Source organism: Arvicola amphibius, chromosome 5 (genome assembly GCF_903992535.2).
Source record: "Arvicola amphibius chromosome 5, mArvAmp1.2, whole genome shotgun sequence".
Lineage (NCBI taxonomy): Eukaryota > Metazoa > Chordata > Mammalia > Rodentia > Cricetidae > Arvicola > Arvicola amphibius.
Genome location: NC_052051.1, coordinates 36,717,616 through 36,737,554, shown reverse-complemented (window position 1 = coordinate 36,737,554; position 19,939 = coordinate 36,717,616). Strand labels below are relative to the sequence as shown.

Below are 19,939 nucleotides of genomic sequence, written 5' to 3'. Positions count from 1 at the left end.
TCCCCAAGTGTTCTCTTTCCTTGGTTTACTCTGTTATGAAGACATAATCTCCAATGTATTCTGCAACCCTATTATTTTCTTCTATGAGGTCATATGCAGGTCTTAAAATAAAAACAAGGTTTAGGAGAGTCAGATATCTAAGTCCCTCTCCTCCTCACACTGCTAAAATAGAATATTCACAACGCTGAGTTAAAACATTAAATAAAAAGAATAACCATCCAATATTTCTCTAGTATGTTTAGGGAGATCAGTCAGTTGGTAACATGCTCACATGCAAGCATGAGGGCCTGTATTCAGTTCCCAGAATCCACGTTTTATAAAGCCGAGAGTAGTGACATGTGCTTGTAATACTAAGACTGGAGAGGCAAAGGGAGAAAGAGAATTCCCGAAACTCACTCGTCAGCAAGCTCCAGAGGCCCTATCTCAACCAACAAGATGGAAGACTCTTAAAGAACGACAGTCAAGGTTGTCGTCTGACCATCATATATGTGTATACACACATGCATATACACCTGTACACGTACATGTATCCATACAGATAAATTGATTAGTTCATTAAACTTCTTCTAGGACTTACAAACCACAACCTAATGACATGGAACTTTGCTGGCAAAACATTACTATGGGTCTTGGGGAAGCTCGCCCATTAATCCGGGCTCTGTACAGGAGGCCACTTCAGAGTTTAAAGATAACTTATGGAAGGACATCTCATTGCAGGTTTTGGAAGTCGTTGATAAACTTGGCGACCTCCTGAATGTGAAATATTTCCCATACAAGAAGTCTGGTCACCCTGCACTCTACAACGAGAAGAGTTTTGACAAAGACGCAAGCTTTGATGAGATGAGCATTGAGCCTGAAGCCTAAGTTTCCCGGCTCTGAGCGGGATGAAGACTGCCGGAAGCCCTCCTTCCCCCTTTGTCTCACAAGTAGCAGGACTGCGTTTTACCTCTTCTCCAGGGCCGTTTTATTTTCCAACGCAGCTTAATCGAGTGAGGGAAATCATCATTTCTTTAATGTCTCTAACCCACTGCAACACAATCAAAAATATATAATTCTAGATTTACATTCTTTCTCTCCTCCGCCAGAAACACGTAAAGCACGTTTTCCTTAGAGTATGCTCTCATGGCAAGGAGATTTTTTTTGAGTCAGATTCCTTCAAGGGCTCCAACTAAATGAAAGGATTTTGATTTTTACCTGGGTAATCTAGCTGTGTGTTCATGTATGCCATCTGCACACATAAAGAGTGACAGAGAGGAGCTGAGTCTCTTGTTCCACCCATAACAGTACCAGGAACAGTTCCTACATGTCGTGGGAAGTTCCAGGAAGGATAGAAGGCAACGCTGCATCTACTGTTTGCCACATTTCGACTTTATCCAAGGACAGGTATTAAAAGACATAATTAATGCTTGGGAAAGAATGTAAAGTGGTCCAGTAGTGATCAGAGACGTCTTTGAAATGAACCTGCTTTTGCCTGTTGGTGCTCTTGTACAATTTTGCTGTTAAGCTTTTGAGGACTGGGAAGTTCGTAACTCATTTTCTAAAGAGGAATAAGGAAAGCAAGCACAAGTCAGCTTTGAACCTAGACTAACACTGTAAAACTCAAACAACCCAAAAGATGCTGGATGCTGGTGCCATGAAGAGTGAGTTTAGCTTGTTTGGTCCTAATAACTTCCCATTTTCTATCGAATTCTGAGGACCTAGTGAAATTCAATTCCCTTTAAAAACTCATTTCCAAATGGACTGGTTAAACAAAGTATTCAAAAGCGAGTTTTCTCTGTCTCTTTCAAGGCTGCGTGTCTGTAGATACAGGTCCAGGAAATAATATCCTCTATGGCACGTCTACTCGGGTTTGGTGAGAAGTGATATTGCATACTTCGGTGCACCTCTGGTTCTTCCCCACCCAATACACACAAAACGGTATGAGCATCTCTGAAAAATTAGTCCTCTGCTAATTGGTTCTAGTTGGTATGGAAAAAGCCAGTGGAAAACCTTATCTTTAACAAGCTCCCAGATGGTGCCCAGACTTGGAAACTCCAAAGCGCAGAGTTGACCTTTTAGCCAAGCTTCTGTAGCAGTTCGAATGAGTTACAGAACATTCCACTCCATCAAATGACACTGTAAACAAATCACTTCAAAAGAGCTTTGGCTCTGTGTGACACAGATGGGCCCAAGCTTTCATGCTGTGCATGGAGACAGAAATTCAACCTGCAACACCAATACTGGTTGGGGCAACAGTGATGCTTAAAGATCGTTCGAAAAGGAAATGATACTCATGCAAAAAGTGTAGCCCCCCTGATGGATTCTAAGGGTTTTTTTTTTTTTTAAGTGAATCTCTTGCCGCCGGAAAGATGACTCAGCAGCTGAGAGCACTTACTGCTCTTCCAGAGACAACCTGAGTTCAGTTCTCAGCACAGCAGGTTGTATTGTTCGCAATCACCTGTAACTCCAGCTCGGGGGCAGCTAATGCCTGTGGCTTCTCTGGGCACCATGACTCGTGTGGGCATATCTGCACTCAGACACACACACATACACATAGTTAAGATATAATAAAAAATAAATCCTTTTAAAAAGTGGTCCCCAGTTAAAAAGTGCCTCCTAACTGCTGAAAAGCTGAAGGAATGCTGTGGCAAAGGAGGAAAATAGGTACTATGTGCACAGCTGCTTGTCAAAGACCAACATGATACGGAGGTCTCAGTCCTTCCCAGTGAATGGGTGCAGCATCACTTCTGCAGAGAAAACAAATGTCACAGAGAGGCATAAAGCAAGGAAGGTATGTAGGTCTTTTCTTTTTAATATGTGCACTCAATGAAGTTGTTTTTTATAGATCATCTAAACAAAATGCAGAATACCTGGAGTTCAAAACAGGAAAAGGGCAGTAAAGAGGACAGAGAGAGATCTACGCCTGCATCCCGACAGTGAGCATCCCCCTTCTTCTCTAGGTCTGTCCGTTATCATCACCTGCAGTGCCACACCTGCACTAAGATTTTAAACCACCAGAGGGACAGGTATCTTCCCGAGTAAGGATGTTCATGCTTAGTATTTGCTTGGAGGAACCTGTGTTCAGTTAATCATTGAGAAGTTACTTTACTGCCCGGTATACAGAGTGAAAAGGAGGTTCTTCCCTTTTCATTAAGATCTGAGGGTCCTGGAGCAACTTGTGACCTTTCCATACACATATGAAAAGACTGACTTTTTGTCAGAGTCTACAATGAATATACACTTAGGAAAAGAACTCTAATTCCGGTGGAATGCTTCCTGAGTGAGGAGAGACCCTGACTCCATTGTGTAGCAATATCAGTATATATCATATAGAAAGTTGTAAATTGTAAGAACTATTGATTTTTATAAGGTTAATTAAGTCTGATTTCAATACAGTAGTAACTACCGAGTTTTATTAATCAGAGTTGGGTCTGTTAGGATCAAGGACTCTGAATTATAGTGTTTTACATCCCTGCATGTACCCATATACACACATACATATACATGGACACTTTTACTTTTTTTGAAAAGGAAGAAGAGAATCAACAGATAGATGAATATCTGACTGAATGACAGAGAGATAGATATTCTAGAAATCAGCTTTTGGGGAAACAGAAGCTGAAGGTTCTAGGCTGATGTTTGTAAGGAAGACAATTTTGTATAATGAAGGAATGACAATCTTATCATGGCACAGCCGTGTCATGGAAACTTAGCTTTACTGCCTTTAGACATGTTTCAGTTTGACAGAGACCATCACCTTCAGAATTGATTAGGAAGCCAGTTAACATGACAAACAATGCAGGTCACACCAGACACAGTGGTTCCCAGGACAGTATATTTTAGGAAGCCTCGCCAGGTATTTACAACATATGCCAGAATTTGTAAAGCATGATTAGAGCTTTCAGTAGACCAGTTGCCTCCTGTAACATAGCGGACTTTGTTGATGTCTAAGGGCGTTTATACTAGTAAACTGAGATGAAGTTACTCCATGCTGCTTTCCTCCTCAATGGGCCATTTCCTAAGAAATATCTGTTTCTATGAAAAACAGACCCAACATTGAAAAGGTCTTCACAAGATGCTCCCTTTTTTTGCTTTACATTAAATTCCTTCTTTTAACATTCTCCTCTTTTCTCTCCATACTTTTTATGCTAACTGAAAATTTAAATTAACTCCAGTTAAATCCTCAAATAAGTCCATAAAATCACAAAAAAGTTATGACAGCAAAATCAAAACTTCACTGACAATATCTGCAAACAATAGATGACAATATACTCTTAACTTCTAAAATGCAAGGGGGTAAATCTCATGAAATTTCCAAGACTTGCATGGCTACCAGCCTTTATGCAAGATGACTAGGGCCTCCATACTTTTAAAAAGAAAAGTTCAGCTTCTGACTATTGCGTCTCTGCAGTGGACTGTTATTCTTGCCAGCTCCCCCACATACAATGCTCCTCTGCATCTTCTTTCACAAGTAACAGATATATAAAATGTTAACTCATTTTAAAATCTAAGTTCTGATGAATACTTGGACTATCTTAAATACATACTTTGATTTATGACAGTCCTAATTTCAAAGATAGTGACAGAGTATTTGTGTTCTATTCTCTTCCAACACCATACCCTGCTGCACAGTGTTTTGTAAATCAGAGAGAGTATTTCCTGCTTTGGGGAGAGAGCACATATGTAATGTATTTCCCTAGCAAGCATGAAGATCTAGCTGAACTTGACCCCCAACACTTATGTAAAAAGCCACGCCCGGTGATATAAGGTGTAATCCTAGCTCTGGGAAGGCAGAAACAGGTATATTCCTGGGACTTGCTAGCCAGCCCACCTAGTCTTATTACTCCAGGTCATAATGAGAGACCCTCTCTCTAAAAATAAAGTGGATGGCTTCTAAAGAAGAGCACTCAAGGCTGGCATTTGGCCTACACACACACACACACACACACACACACACACACACAATACAAGGAGACTGTTTTTAGGCAATTGCTGTAGGATATTACTTTATGACATTGTAAAATACAGCATATAAGATGTGAATATGTTTATATTTCATTGAAACATTTGAGATGACCAGTCTACTGTAAAATATTACTTTAATAAACAAATCACTAAAATTGACACAATAAAACTCATCAATGGTTTTGTGTTGGTGTTGTTTCAGTCATTCTGGGAGGAAAAGATGGGTAGAAATTTTCACCTAGGAATTTTGCCAGAGGCAACTGGTGGAGGCAGCTCTAGCCAGAGAGGCGTATCTTTTCATGAGAACCAATTGTGCACACATCCTTCCAGATCATCAGGTGACATCGCAATGGGGCCTTGACGTTGGTCCCATCAGGAAACTTGACACCATAGAAATGCGCAAACACTACAACTCATGGGCCAGGAGGTCCGGCTTTCCAAACTCCAGCAGCAGGCTACTGAAACCAGACAATATGGTACAATTCATGTACAATATGTAATCATTATATATTCATGCAGAATTGTGCAGTTAGGTTGTCCTTTAGCACTAACTCAAACTCAAGGAACAAAGCTAGCCTACAACCAACCAAATCAAGCTCCCAGGAAGAGGCGTAGGACAAGGCATTAGCACAAGCAAGACCATTCTGTCCAGTTGGAGATGATTCCTGTGGCTTATCATTTAAAATTCACTTCTAAGATGCCCACTTAAAATTTATAATGGAAAAAATAAACACAGAGTAGACTAGGCTAGCGTGATGAAGCCGATATACCTATCATCATGCTCTAAGCGTTGTCACTTTGTGAGCAGGCTTTTCTCATCCTCCCTTCACTCGCCCTCTCATTAGATTAAAGTGAACCCTGGAAATCATTTCACTTCATGACTAAGTATTTCCTGGAGTCTTTTGAAAAGGCAGTGATGTCTTAATTTGTTCCTCCTTTCAACCTCATTAAAATACAAGTCTTTGGAATAACATCAGCATTAAAATGAATCAAACATGAACGCTTCCTGTCTCTATCTCCTTAGCTAGTCAGGATTTCCATGGTTTAAAGCTAAGAATACATTCTGAAATAGGTATATGATGTTCTAAGAGCTAATAAGCCAATGATCTTTAGAGGCTGGGCTAAACACTCCTATACACTCAGTCCCCTGAGGATTGTTGTTTAAGTTTACAGCGGTTTCTTGGAAGGCAACAGTATGCAGTATTGACTCACAGAGCAGGAAGGGGAGTTCTAAGGCTCTGGTATTGCTTTCTTAGGCACGTGTCCTCATTCTTACTAGAGCAACTTTTTTTACGGGTTATTTTAGCTAATCTTTGCATAATAACAAAGGTAACTCAATCAAAAATAAGAGAACAAGTCAAACCAGTCTACTTGTTGGAAAAGGCTGATAACTATGCCAGTTTGGGAATAAGGTAGGACTTGTGATTAGAATTCTCCTTGCAGCCTTTGGACCAAATGAGGAGCTGAAAGCCAAAATTTTCAAGTCAGCTGCACCAAAACCTTATCATAGAAATAAATCAGTGAAATACCTAACAGAAGGTCAGGATAGACGGAAAAGAGGATTTTTTTTTCCTGCAGCATGAAACAGTACTGCCTTTTATTCAGGCCAGATGCTAATTTTTATATCAAAAATATTGATTGAAGGGCCTAGTGATTTTGGCTTTCACCCAAGTTTATTCAGGATCTTTCTTAATTAGGTTTGGGTCGGCTGCAATGCCCATGGCCAAGGGTAAGTCTGGCTCCAATCACCACGTTGTGCTCTCTACTTCATCACGGGCCAAGGACTAAGGCAAGGAAATTGCAGCTTCTTTGTTTCTCCGGCCCAAAAGTTTGTTTTTTTCCAGATTTGAAGCATGCATGGAGAAAATGTGTCAGGAAGACCAAAAGGAGCAGAGTGGCAATGGCTGGACTATGGTGAGCTCAGTCTACCCTGCCCCTTGCCTGCCATCCCAAGTGGGAATAAAGGGGCTGTAGATGAAACGAATGGGTGGCAGTGTGAGGGCGCGGAAGAGATCTTGGCATCCTGTAAATGAAAAATGTTCAATAAGTTTAAGTAGTCAGTCACTGAGATTTTATTTTTAAGAATAAAAAAAATTTGCTTGTACAGCAATACATGACTTCCCTATATTTTGTAAATAATTGCAGTCACCATGTTACTATTTTTTTAGTGTCAATACCAACTTTAAATAATTTATGCATTTTTTAAAATGTCACACACATAAAACATCGGTAAATCACAGTCACAAATTGTAGACAACTACAATAGTGAATTTTTCTACTATATGTAAAGTAGTATGTTGATGTTTAAAACACACAAACACACACACACACACACACACACTCAAGTATCTCTAAAGAATTTTTAGCTAGAAAAAAAGTCCTTAAGTAAAACTTCAAAATAAAAGCTTGTAAAAAGTTTTAAGACAATTTTAAGTAGGACCAGTTAAATATTAGACATTTCCTATATAAATGATTCTATAACTCTATAACTCTGACACATATCAGTCATCCATACATTACACAGAAAAATTAAAATATTTCATTGAAGTAGGTCTACATGTAGTAAGATGAAAACTTTTTGAAAATTAAATTGATTTTTTATTACACACTTCTGATTTATAAGTGCCAAGCAGAAAGGAAACATGAATGATTAACTTGCATTAACCAATACAATCCTTCATTAGAAGTATAAAAGTTCAGGGATTTTTCAGATATGAGAGGAAAACTGTCAACAGTCAAAAGAGTAGTCAAGGTGAAAAGGAAAAGCATTCACTGGCAGAAACAGTTTTCAGAGAGAACTTTGAAGATGTTATGGTGTGGAGCATGTAGGTTAATCTCATCATGATATATCCAAAAGAATAAGCTGACTAAAAAGGAAACAATATTCCCATAAACTAAATGTTTCCTAGCATTTAAATGTTTGATGACTATAAATCAATAGAAAACAAGAAATATATTTAAATTCCCCTTAGACTACAAAGCAAAGGACAAACAAAAGGATGAAAGGAGATGTGAAAGACGTAGGCTGCCAACAAGGAAGGCCAAGAGCCATCAGATAAGTTAAAATGGATGAGTAGAAGGCATGGAATGCAGAAAAAATATCAAATAAATAATAAGGGAACCATTTCCCTGGTGCTGGAACAAAACAAAAAGAAACAGGCTGCTAAGTGCTGAGATGAAGGGCTAAAAGGTTTTCACATAAATATGTCTTCAGGACTTGTACACCACCAAGAACAAACAAAGGATTTCAATGCTTACAGCTAGAGAAACAACAAAACAATCCCAAATAACAAGGTAGAAGCAATGGATTTTACTGTTGAAAGTTACAAACGTGTCCTTCAGACAGTTCGTACCAACATTCCCATCCCTTTGCATTATGTAGAACAGCCATTTATTTCTTTAATATGCACCAATGCTACAAACATCCTATACTCATGACTGACCCGTTGTGGAGAAAGTGGCCCTCATTAATGTCTGGTGGTCATTTAGTAGGGATAACCCTTTCTCATATGTATGTTTCCTGCTGGTCTTTTGCAAGTGCATGTAGTCTTGTTTGTAGTCTCTGACTCATTCTGTATTACAAAATCCAATGCTAGAAGACAGAGAAGCAATGTATTCAGAACTCAGAGGGAAGCAGGTTCTAATCGAAAATTCTTCATGCAGAAATATCTAACAAAAGAAGAGGAAAATGTGCATGCGCAGATGTGTGTGTGGGGGGGTGTGGTATGTATACACCAAGGAAATGCTCTCAATGATTCCACAAGGACAGCCAAATTTTTATTTATTTTTCTGTGTAAACAAGGCCTCACTAAGTTACCTAGGCCAGCCTAAAATTGACTATACAAAGTCAGGAAGGCCTTGAACTTGTGTTTCTCCTGCTTCAACTTCCTGAATAACTGAGACTGCTGGCTTGTTACATCATGTGTTGGTAAAATAGGGACATTTTAACATAAAGCATTTAAGGTTTATGACTTTCAAACATAAATAAAGATCACTATATTTGAAAAAATATGACTTTCTTTTTTAAAAAACAAAATCACTTGCAAATAATCCAATAAACACTTCCAAACCAAAGGAAGTACCATAGCCAGTTCAGAGTGGAATCCACTAGCAGGCAATGAAAAGATCCCTCAGAATGATCATTTATAGTAAAATTAATTAAACTGTTGTAACAACAACAACAACAACAAAAAGAGGTTCAGGCTCACGGCATTTCTAGCCTGTGGCCCCACCAGCCCTGATGATTTTATCCTAGTGTGCATGTTATTTCAGTCAATGGGAAAGGAAAAGGGAAAATGGAAGAGACAGCTGATTAGCCCTGCATGATGACTGACTTAACTCTGGCACTGGACACATTGAGAGAGTAGACTAGTCCTGATTCTGTAATCCACAAGGATGTCCAGCAATGTCTAAGGCAAAGAATCGCTCTGTTATCTCAGTAGCTAGAGATCCAGCCATCTTTTCAGTACTGCGCCTGTATCCGTTCCATTTACTTGTATGAGACACGAAAGCCTGTGACTCCCTCCATCCTCCGTTCACAGAGGCCACACCCAGTCCGTTACCCATAGTTGTTCATCCAGAAGTTTATCCCATCTTTCCTTCTCATTACCCTTGGATGCATCCATTGAGTTTCACAGAAATGCTTAGTTCTGGTCACAGGGTCCAAGGTGGTTGTCGTATGAGCATGCTCACCACTAAGGCACCTTTAGAAAAGCTCGCCTGGAAAGGAGGAGGCGGTGCTGAGTCACCAGTGTCCGTCTGCTGCCCTGACCACCAGACCCGTGAGCACACTAAGTCTGGTCCATATGCTCCTTGGGATATGAAAAGAAAGGCGATAGGCTTCTCACCTCTGTGATCTTCCCTCTGCCTCTCAAATTGTCACACCTCTCTTCAGGACGCTCCTGGGTTTCATTAGTTATGGGGGAAGCAAGCCAGAGGTTTGTTTAGGATTGGCTCTTTTAAATTTCACTTTCACAGGGTAATAGCCTGGAGTCAGCTCTCAATGAAATGCTAGAAAAGAGAAGCCATCGTCTACTTTATGACTTGTTTACCCATCTGCATCTTCCCTGCACACATTCCTCCAGTCCCCTGCTCCCGGGTTATGACCTTTCAGAGGTTCGCAGCTGGTTCAAAGCTACTCTCCGGTGACAGTTTAAGGGCTAGGAGAGGTGGACACTAAAAAATAACAGCATGCACAAAAACGTGTTCCTGCCCCCGTCCCCAGGAAGTATCTTCCTGTTTTCACCATCTTGCCTTTCAGCATGAATGTATGTGATTGATGTGATGTTGGAACTTACACGTGCCAGTTTCTCGCCGTGTAGAAGTAAGGATGTAATGGGACGTTTACCGAAGCTTCTGCTCATCATAATCCTATGGGCATGTTCAGGTAGTTTGGATTTATACTTCCAAAGTTTATGATGAAACAGAAGTTCTATAAAGAGAGAAAGCCTAAAGAAGGAGAGAAGTTAAATCTAGTTAAGAAACTACTTATTTTTTTTTCAAGTGTAACAAATGGACTTTAATGCAATTGTCACACAGGGGTAGAGGGCAAGGTGGCCTTGTATAGTGACAGTAGCCCGTGATGCCCAGGGACCCTCGGGGGCAAAGGCTGAGAGGCCATGTACCCTCTCGGGGAAACACTGCTGTGGCCTAAGGCTGGCACGGGAAGCACAGCCAGCCAGGTGACACTCCTGGGCATGGAGCAGTGTGCAGAGGGGACAGCCACCCTCACTGAGTGCTGCATGGTGACTATACAGGACACGTGTGACAGGACACGTGTAACAGGACAGCAACAAATGACAGTGATCAACATGCTCAACAAAACGGCAGCGAAAGGAGACCCTGGTGGTGGGCAAGGATGGCATCCACAGGGTGGTGAGTAGCCAAAGAAACTATTTGAAAACTGCCTCTTGTTCATTATTATATTCTTGAATTATAAGACAGTGTAAAGAAGATAAATCTTTCAATATCCTATAGTATTTATCATTTCAATGTATAAGCTACATTAAACGTATACCCCTCAAATGTACAATCCCACTTCTGAACGTTTGCTTTAAAGAAATACTTGAGGGGAGGAGTATGCATGCATATTTGCATAAAAATGTCCTTATGAAAACCCAGCACAGTGTATAATAAAAATACATCCAACTCTTCATCAAGGAAATTTCTCTTTTCAGCAACCAGAGACCATTACAGAAAATCACAACCAATCAAAATGCAGTTGTGGAGCCCAGTCCCAGTGGATCTCCAACGCAACTTTTGCACATACGACCCTGGGACCATTATGGAAGAGGGAGCGGAAAGGTTGTAAGAGCCAGAGGAGCAAAATGTTTATTGTGAGGTTGTGTCTCCCAAGAATGTTAGAAACCACACAGAGAAAGTCTCACCAACATGGCTGCCCAAACATGACCTGAATAGGCATGCTAATATGATGGAGGGTGGGGTGGGAGGCCTCAACCCTTGACAAAGAACTACAGTCAACTCAGGAGTGCAGAGCATGGGAGAAACAGCCTTACTCAGAGAGGAGCACACCAACTGGGTAACAATACTAGATGAGCAGCCCTGCGAACAAGCGTACAAGTAACAGTGTGTAGAAGTCTTAAAAAGAGGGTTATGAATTTGAAAAAGAGCAAGAAGGCAGCACATGGGAGGATTTGAGGGGGAAAGTGGTGTGATTATTATAACTTCAGAAAGTTTAAAAGAAAATATGTTTTCAAGCTTTACATTATATTCATATGTAAGAATGAAAGCTACTAGTTTATACAATTAATATAAGTTATGAAAAGAGAAATATTTAAGAGCTTCAGTTACTTAAAACTTAGTTTCTGAAAGACTAGATCAATGAAACATCCTTTTAAATGTAGAAAATCAGCAGTGATGAGAAATAAAGAGGTTGCAGCGTGAAACTATACTAGAGGACTAAATCCCACCCTCTGGTCTCCAGAACATGGAGTTCTAATGCCTACATAATAAAAAACAATGAGGACTTGGACCAGTAAAAAAAAAGTGAAACATTAGACTCCAATAATTATTTTATTAAACTTAATTAATACAGCAGTAAAATGAAGTTTTCTGTCTATATTTTAGATGGGGAAAGAAAAACGATGTATCTTGAGAAACCGTGACCTTATGACTGATTTACAGATAATATATCAGAATTTTGGTGACAGTAAATTAACATATAATATGTTCTATGCTGTAAGGCCATTGGAAGAGACCAAATCTCACTGTAGAAATAATCCACCATGGACAAGAGGAATAGAACCAGGTTGAGTGATTAGCTACACATTTTACAATAGACAGGGTAGAAAATTTTCACCTATATGATTAAGGCTACTAAGAAGAAACAAAATAGTTCATGAAATAAAACTTAATACTGTAAAAAGATAGTTGAAACCATCATCTTAATATGTAACTAAAACAGAAGGTTTGGTGTAGTAGGAGACTGCTCTTTTGTTTCCTGGTTGCCCAGACTCGAATAATCACACAGAAACAGTATTAATTACAATACTGCTTGGCCAATAGCTTAGGTGTATTTCTAGTTAGCTCTTACATCTTAAATTAGCCCATTTCTATTATTATTTTATATTTTACCATGAGGCTCGTGGTTTGTTACCTCTTGCTTCTTGGGCAGCTACATGGAGTCTCCTTGACACCACCTACTCTCTCTTTATATCTCTGTTCAGATTTTTTGCCTGGCTTTACTCTGCTAAGACATTGGCCAAAACAGCTTTATTCATTAACCAATGGTAATAAAATATATTCACAGAATACAGAGGGGAATTCCACAAAAGTTGTGCATAACTTAATAAAGAATGAGTGAAAAAAACAAATTCATTCATAATTTAACTCAGAGAGCTAGACAGAAAAATATGAGTGTTAAAAAAAGAAAATATATTACAAAGATTTAGCAATAGAGACCACAGTATTTTAGGTAAAACCCAAACGTTTGAAGTAAACATAGGTTTCTTTTCTGTTTGTTTGTTTTTTTGAAACAGGGTTTCCTCTGTAGCTTTGTGACCTGTCCTGGAACCAGCTCTTGTAGACCAGGCTGGCCTTGAACTCACAGAGACCTGCCTGCCTCTGCCTCCTGAGTACTGGGATTAAAGGCGTGCCACCACCACCTGGCCTAAACATAGGTTTCTACAAATAGGAGACTTGTTTTAGTTTTAATATTTTTATTAAAGATGTATTTGGATTTAGCTTAAAGTATTTCCCTATTACTTGATAGTTATCAAAATGCAACTATGATCAATGACAGTATAAACAGTTTTGCAAACTAATTAAATATCTAAAATTTATTTATAGAGTTGGGAAGATAGCTCTACCAGTAAAGTATTTTCTGTACAACATGAGGACCTGGGTTTGATGCCAGAACCCCTCCCCACAAAAGAAGTGCTACACATGGTGGTGGGCACTTCTGCTCCCAACACTGAGCTAGAAAACACACAGGGTCCCTGGGCCTTTCTGACCATCCAGTCTACCTAACTGATGAGTTCCAGGCCAATGAAATAATGTATCAAAGGAGGTACACGTTGTTCCTGAAGATGACATCTAAGGCTGTCCTCTGTCCTCCTCATGTGCGCACATGCGTACACGTGTGTGCACACGCACGTACACACACATACACACTTATACACGTCCAATAAAAATAAAAGGGCCTAGCCGGGCGGTGGTGGCGCACGCCTTTAATCCCAGTACCCAGGAGGCAGAGGCAGGCGGATCTCTGTGAGTTCGAGGCCAGCCTGGTCTACAAGAGCTAGTTCCAGGACAGGCTCTAAAAAAGCTGCAGAGAAACCCTGTCTCGAAAAACCAGAAAAAGAAAAAAGAAAAAAAAATAAATAAAAGGGCCTAAAAGATACTGTTCTTGCTAAATATTTATGTTCGGTTCTTAACAGCCACATAGGTAACTCACAACAGCCTGTAACTCCAGCTCTTGTGGATCTGCTACCCTCCATGGGCGTCTTCACTCATATGCATATACCCACCCCCACCCCCACACACATATAGTCACATGCATACACGAAATGAAAAGTAAAAGAAATCCTAAAGAAAAAATATAACATTTGCTGAAATAAATGCACAGAGAAAGATCTAAAAGTTGTGTTTCCCATTTCCTCTGCATAAGTAGGGAATGCATGTGTGTGCGTGCACATGTACACTTGTGTCCATGTGTTTACACATGCATGTGTATGCCTGCAAGTGTGTGTGCAATTATCTACAATTAGAAAATAACGTGAATTTATCTTCTGGGAAACAACTCAAAATGCCGTTTTCAGATTTGTCGCTCTTTCCAGACCCAACGGCTGAGTGTTGAGCTCTGGGGAAAGTAGTTTGAGCTGCTTACCGCCTTGTGGCTTTGCATACAGAGGCAAAAATGCAGAACCCTAGAGAGGGTTTGGTGTCAGGTAGAGTGAAACATGGATCTCAGATACAGAGTGACTCCCACAAAGAGCTACCATGAGAATTCTGGGAACCTCTGGCCAGTTTGTCCCTCCTCCTTAGAACCGCCTTCTCTGGAGCGTCTCCTGTGAGGTTTGACAGAACACCTAGCTTCTGTGAAGACACTGATGCCTGTCCTTTCGTAGACTGAATTTGGTTTCCCCAGTGCACTAGAGTCTGTGCTGCAGGGGACACTGGTGGCCGTTTTCAGTGTGCAGAGTGGTGAGTCTTCCTCGCAGTCACCTTTCATCTCTGCTTTGGCTGTGTTCTCGTACTCATCCTGAATCTTCATTGCAGGAGACTAGGGTCACTCTGAGCAGACAGATAAACAAAAGAAAGAACCCAATGGAGGAAAGATAGGTTTCCAGTGTAAAGTCTGCCTGGAAAAAGAAGCTGCCACACCCTGCTCTAGGTTCATAAATGCCATCGATGCAGCACCGATGGGTGTTACGAAGGTCCCTTCTCTGTGCCCCACTGTTTCTTCTCCAGGTGTGACTTTTTAAAAATCTCCATCCAACTAAAACCCAGTACCTGCTTTTTTTTTTTCAAGTGAGGCTGTAGTCGTCTCTCAGTTTCCCCAATACTGAAATTCTAAAGCAGGCAGTGAACACTCATTAACTCATTTGTTTTGCTGTTCTTTTATGGAGTTAGCTCTGTCTTCTTTATCCATCTGTCTTTTCTGCCTCCTGTGATTTTGATGTCATCATGAGGCCAGCTTGCTTCATGCACACATGAAGGCAGCTAAAAACTATACAAGCTAAACGTTTTCTCATAAATGTGTAGAACTTAAAAAAAAAAGAAATAATAAGATGCCTTGCTTGCTCTCATCTGTTTTACTCTGACGCAATTCACTGGTCACGTGCTAATTAAAGCACAATGCGCTAATTGGTGAGCACCAACTGACCCATCCCTAAGAACAGGAACCATCTCACAAAGAGAGCAAACTGCACAGGAGGAGAGAGGGGTGGACGGGGATGCCGGCCCGGAGTGGGGGAGGCAGCCAGGATTTCCCCTACAGCCAGATTCCTGCATTGCTTTACCATCTGTGAGCACAGTAGGATTCCTCCTTTATAACATATGACTAGTGAGCCCTACTCAGCCACCCCTCAAGGGCCTCATACGGATAAAATAAGACAATTTAAATGGCAGTACGTGATAAACTGTAAAGTATTCAGCAGAGAAGCGAGCTTCTGGGTGAGTTTCCAGGGTGAGCATTATGTGGCTGCTGGCGGTGACCTGTGCAGATACACCAGGTCTTTCTCATTCCTGTATGCAGCATACAGCTGCCAGCTGCAGGCAACGCATCCTTTCTCCTGGAGGTTTCCTCTAAATACTAGCTGAGTGCTATTCTGCTCACACGCACTAGAGGAGGACAGTCATTTTCCCATTAACCCTAAGCCAGCAAATGTTGTGACAGAGATAACGTAGAAAGCATGTATTTCTCCAGAGCTGAGATAATTCTGAGACATGACAAGTGCCTTCACAGCCCTGGAGCGGCACAGCATGATGAGGTGCCTATGATCTTTGCATGTCTTTTTTTTTTAAAAAAAGAAAGAAAGAAAGAAAGAAAGAAAGAAATATCATTCCCTCCCAGTGTGACTCCTATGCTTGCTTCCAGGTATCAACTCCCAAATCAGCTTCTGCACTTCCATTCTGATCTTGAAGCTGGATTCTGAAGAATTGAAATAAAGACATGTATCAAGCCGGGCGGTGGTGGCGCACGCCTTTAATCCCAGCACTCGGGAGGCAGAGGCAGGCGGATCTCTGAGTTCGAGGCCAGCCTGGTCTACAAGAGCTAGCTCCAGGACAGGCTCTAGAAACTACAGGGAAACCCTGTCTCGAAAAACCAAAAAAAAAAAAAAAAAGAAGACATGTATCAAATTGGTTTTATGCTAGAGAGTAGAATGTTGGTTGGGCATGAAAGTTGTGTACTGGACAATTACCTCAGAATATATCCAATGCTTCTTTTTAAGTTACTTCTGAGTGAGGTTTCATTGTCTATGCATAGTGTACTCTTGTTTCTAATTATTTCATTATGTTGCTGGACTGAGGGTCAGACTTGGCCTGCCTCCAGAGAAAGATAAAGCAGAAGCAACGCTACCCAGATGTAGTTTTCTCAATGCCCTGTCCTGAAGATAGATAATGCTATTAGAAAGTAGAACCTACAATTAGGATATTTATCAGTAAAATACCCACTGGACTGTGATAAATTTGTGTGTTTGAAGGCAAAAGAGAAAATATGTTCAAGATGCATTTACTTAACTGACATTAAAAAATAAAGTTCTGTCTCGCGCTGAGTTCATTTCTATTGTATCAAGCTATTAAACTCTGTGGAACTAGCCCTTTAATTGAAATAAGAAAAGATGAGTTGTCGTGTTTTGTGAATATTTTTAAAGTACAATTTTCCAGCAAAAAAAAAATGCATAGAAAAGTCATAAAGTGGATATCTATATGTTTGGTGTCGCATTTTACAATTGAATTCAATTTTGGTTAAACCTTTACCCGTCCTAAGGTTCAGGACCTTCCCTCTTGCTATTCCCTCCACATGGAGCCTATATGACTGCCTTGTTCTCGTTGTTTAGACAGTAGAAAGACCTTCCACTACCTAAAAGTGTGACTCCCACTATAGTAGCCACTTGCCACATGTGAATGGTGAGCATGGCTGAAGTGTCATATATGTCTGTGTGTGTGTGTACATAATATAATGTAGATTGGATTTTTGAAGACAATGCGAAAAAAACTAGTAGGGTATGAGTGGGGTTCAGGTATACATGTTTGCACATGAGAACACAAATGTGTGGATGTATATGGAAGCCAAAGGTTGACACTGTGTGTCTTATTCTATTACCCTTCACCCTATCTATTGAAGCAATGTTTCCAACTGAACCCAGAGCTCACTATTCCAAGCTAGTCTAGATCAAGCCTGATTGCACTAAGAGATCCCCGTCTCTGCCTCCAAAGTGCTGGAAGTATAGGCATCTGCCAAGCCATGCAACTCTGTGTGAATTCTAGGAATCCCTACTTTTTATTCTTGGATAGCAAGTGCTTCATTCACTAAGCCATCTACCCAACCCTCTAATAAGCTTTCAAATGATTATATATTGAAATACTTTGGGATACACTGCATTTAACATATATTACCTCCTCTTTTTTATTGATATGACCACCAGAGAGTTTTTTTCTCATTTTTTTTATTAAAAATTTCCATCTCCTCCCCTACTCCTCCCCCTTCCCTCCCCTCCCTTCCACCCATACCCCCACTCCACCCCTCTCCAAGACAAAGAGCCATCAGGGTTCCCTTCACTATGTTAAGTCCAAGGTCCTCCCAGCTCCCCCTAAATCCAAGAAGGTGAGCAACCAAACTGACAAGGCTCACAGTGAGCCCGTCCATGTTGTAGAGTTCATGCTCATTGCCGTTGTCCTTGGTTTCTCAGTCCTCCTCCACTGTCAGCCACATTCAGAGTCCGGTTTGGTCCCCTATTCCATTAGTCCCATTCCAACTGGACTTGGTGGTCTCCTGTTAGATCTGTCCCACCGTCTCAATGTATGTGCAGTCCTTATTTATGGACAACATCGTATTTCTGCCATTCAGTGCAGACTTGAAGTAATTCCCAAACCCCCTTTCCAGTGCTTTCTGTCATGAAAGCACTTGATGTGTTTCTGGAATGATGAAAATAAATCACCAGTTGTTTTCCTGTTTAGTTTTAGGGAGCTTGTCCAACAAATGTATTCTTCTTTAGCATCTGGCTCATGGTAGCACAGAAAGCATAGTTCACAAATAAATAATAGACACAATAAAGGTATGAATGGTCACAGGCTGGTGACGCTACCTCTTTGGTATGCTCAATGGATTAATGAGCTACCTTACTTGCCCCTGGAAGGACAGGGGTAGTCACACAAAATAACTATGAAGTGTTCACTGCCTGTTGATAAGTTATATTTCATTATTTTCTTTACAATATTACAATAAACATGTGAGACTCTTAGCTTCATCTGGTAAGAAGCTACCCATCCACCCAACACAAATGCAATTCCACAGAGATTGTCAGTCCTGAGGAAGCTGATGATTCAGAATCAAACAGTAAGGTGACTAACTGGAATCAGAAACTATCTCTGTCTAGCGAATAATGATTACAATCATAAAGAAAGGAGAGGTGTGACTTCAGAACCAGCACCACTAATTGCTGGCCTCTGTATCCCATAACAGCCCCGAATGCCAGCTTTGTGTTGTGTAAGTGATATAACTGAGCTTCAATGTTGACAACCCTACTAAGATGAATGGGGAAGCTCACACTCCATTCACCACTGTTACTATTAGAATTCCCAGACTGAAGACAAAGAATCTGTCCAGATCAGCTCAAAATTGACTTATACTTTGCCCTGAATTAGCTGTGTCCTGTGCAAAAAAATGAAGAGCCTGGGCTGGCCAAAGTCAAGGCTCTAGATGCCTTATGAAGAATTCGACTTTCCTTCCTTGCTCTCTAAAAATCAAGATTTCTATCTTCAAAGAACTGGAAGATCACATGGTTTTCAATTCGTTTCTAAATTTTTAAGGTTCAAATTCTGTTTTGGCCAATGACTTATCAAAAGGCTTTAAAATAATAATCCCTTTGTGTTTCTAATTACTGATTTGTCTGTTACTATCATAAAATACTTTCACTACAATGAAAAAATTAAAAGGGTTTTACTCACATGTATCTGCTATTATGATCTTGGCGTCCATGAGATGGAAATGATTTCAAAAGAAAAATTTTAACCTTGTCATCTATCATGAGTATAAAGATCAAATCCTCCTTAGAGTTTCTGACCGGCTGATACTAGAAACCTGAAAAATTCATTCTGTTATTTTGATTTTAGTCTCTCTGTATAATAAACACTCAACTTCTTAGGAATGTGTACATGTTTTAATTGTGTGAAGAACATCATTAGTCAAGGCTGTTATAAGCACGTACCACAGGCTAGAAAGTTTGCAAACACAAGAATTGATTTCTCCAGCTTTGAAGACTGACAATTCAAAAACAGAGCAACACTGTGGTCTAGTTCTCATGAAGACCCTGGTCTAGGATGCAGACTCCCACCTTCTCATAATGTTTTAAAGTGGCAAATGAAAAGACAAAAAGTAAGGAGGAGGAGGAGGAAGAAGAAGAAGAAGAAGAAGAAGAAGAAGAAGAAGAAGAAGAAGAAGAAGAAGAAGAAGAAGAAGAAGAAGAAGAAGAAGAAGAAGAAGAAGAAGAAGAAGAAGAAGAAGAAGAAAAGAGAAGAGAAGAGAAGAGGAGGAGGAGGGGAGGGAGAGGAGGAGGAGGAGGAAGGTAGATGGGGAAGCAAACATCTGTGCACCTCCTGTTGTCCATTTTTCAATGCTGGAAACTGGACTCAGAGCACTTCATATGCTACGTAAGTGAGCTAAATCCTCGGTCCTGGTTGTCCCTTTTCCAAAGACATGAAACTCCACCAGTGATATAAAAAGATCTGGATCTTGGACTGACAAAACTGCTCTAGTAGGAGAATTGGAGTCAGGAATACAACAGATGCAAAACACATAAAGCCTATACTT

General features: G+C 40.4%; 1 protein-coding gene across 1 annotated transcript in view; it reads left to right on the top strand.

Annotated features, from left to right (window-relative positions):
- Positions 1-864, top strand: part of Sptlc3 (serine palmitoyltransferase long chain base subunit 3) — a 107,444-nt gene extending 106,580 nt beyond the window's left edge. Inside the window, exon 12 of the mRNA XM_038331986.1 lies at positions 718-864. Coding sequence (XP_038187914.1) covers positions 718-864 — 147 coding nt within the window. The remainder of the gene's footprint in view (positions 1-717) is intronic.
- Positions 865-19,939: the final 19,075 nt, after the last annotated feature.